Genomic DNA, 1,430 nt, shown 5'->3' with positions numbered 1-1,430 from the left:
TCTGTTGGATCAGAAGGTCAAGGTGAGGCCGGGCACAGTGGTTTACGCCTATCAGCTCAGCACTTCGGGAGTCCAAGGCAGGAGGCTGACTTGAGAACTAACAGACTGAGACAGCCTGGGCAACATGGTGAAATCCAGTCTCTTAAAAAAAAAAAAAAAAAAAAAAAGCCAGGTGTGGTAGCATGTGCCTGTGGTATCAGCTTCTTGGGAGATTGATCTGGGAGGATCACCCAGCCCAGAAGTTTGCGGCTGCAGTGGAGCCATGATCACACCACTGCATTCCAGCCTGTGTGACAGAAAGAGACCCCTACTCAAAGAAAGAAAAAAACCAAAAAGAACAAAAAACGTCCAGATGCGGGGCATGGGAATCCAGGGAAGGAGGCTCCGGCGCAACCCAGCTTCGGTCCTGTTCTTCTGGGAAGGTCGCTCCACTTCTTTCAGCCTGGTCTCATCTTCAGCGGGGACACCATCTGCTTCTTGCTCTGGCAAGGGTCTGATGACCGGAAACACAAGACTCTTCAGTGTCAGCCTCAGAAAGGCAGCGTGTGGGTGCTCACGGGCCCACTGAGGAGGGAGCTGGAGGGGACCGGGCATGCCTTGCTCCAAATTGGGGTGTGAAGGCATTTATGTAGATTACATTAGTGTAGAATATGGATCCATGGACCAGGCCAGACTTTGACATCTGAGCAGGGTTCAAATCCCAGCTTGGCCCTACCTGTGCCGTAAGATCTCAAGCAGGTCAGCCGCTAAGCCTCAGGTTCCTCCTTTGCTAAACCAAGAGATGAGCTGGCCTGGGGGAGCTGTGTGGTGATGGCACTGAGGGTGGGTCCTCTGCCCCTGCAGGTGTTCTATGTTGCCTGAAACCCAAAGGATGTGGCGGTCTCCTACTACCACTTCTATCTCATGGCCAAGGTGCACCCTGACCCTGGGACCTGGGACAGCTTCCTGGAGAAGTTCATGGCCGGAGAAGGTGGGTTTGACGGGAGGAAGGAGGGTGTGGAGCCGAGAGGTGCTGGCTACAATGCACAGTAACCCTGTGTCGCTGCCCCCTGCCCGCTTCTCCAGTGTCCTATGGGTCCTGGTACCAGCATGTTCAGGAGTGGTGGGAGCTGAGCCACACCCACCTTATTCTCTACCTCTTCTAAGAAGACATGAAAGAGGTGAGACCACGTGCGATGCTTCCCCTCATGTGACACCTGAGGGCAGGCACCTCACAGGGACCCACAAGGTTGCCCAGCCCCGTTCCAGGGCAGCCCCCACTGCGGGTCCGGATTCCCCATCCTGCCTCCCTGGCCCAGGCCTCCCCACTACAGCCCCACCTGGCAGCGGACCCCACACAGCTCTCATCTCCCACAGCTGAGTCAGCTGCATGAGGGGCCACGGATTAGATACTTAGTCCTATTGATTATCCCCACCAAAGGGTGTGCCAC

At 55.7% G+C, this 1,430-nt stretch overlaps 2 protein-coding genes across 2 annotated transcripts in view; one reads left to right on the top strand and one right to left on the bottom strand.

Annotated features, from left to right (window-relative positions):
- The window catches only part of LOC105541397 (sulfotransferase 1A3-like), a 23,969-nt gene extending 23,040 nt beyond the window's left edge, over positions 1-929 (top strand). The window contains exon 5 of the mRNA XM_011982374.1: positions 844-929. Coding sequence (XP_011837764.1) covers positions 844-861 — 18 coding nt within the window. The 3' untranslated portion in view covers positions 862-929. The remainder of the gene's footprint in view (positions 1-843) is intronic.
- Positions 1-1,430, bottom strand: part of LOC105541399 (SAGA-associated factor 29 homolog) — a 55,565-nt gene that overhangs the window by 17,714 nt on the left and 36,421 nt on the right. The gene's annotated exons all lie outside the window — the stretch shown is intronic.

The sequence above is a fragment of the Mandrillus leucophaeus genome, unplaced genomic scaffold (genome assembly GCF_000951045.1).
Source record: "Mandrillus leucophaeus isolate KB7577 unplaced genomic scaffold, Mleu.le_1.0 Scaffold24, whole genome shotgun sequence".
Taxonomy (NCBI): domain Eukaryota; kingdom Metazoa; phylum Chordata; class Mammalia; order Primates; family Cercopithecidae; genus Mandrillus; species Mandrillus leucophaeus.
The sequence above is the reverse complement of the archived record's forward strand: the minus strand, read 5'-3'. Positions and strand labels throughout refer to the sequence as shown.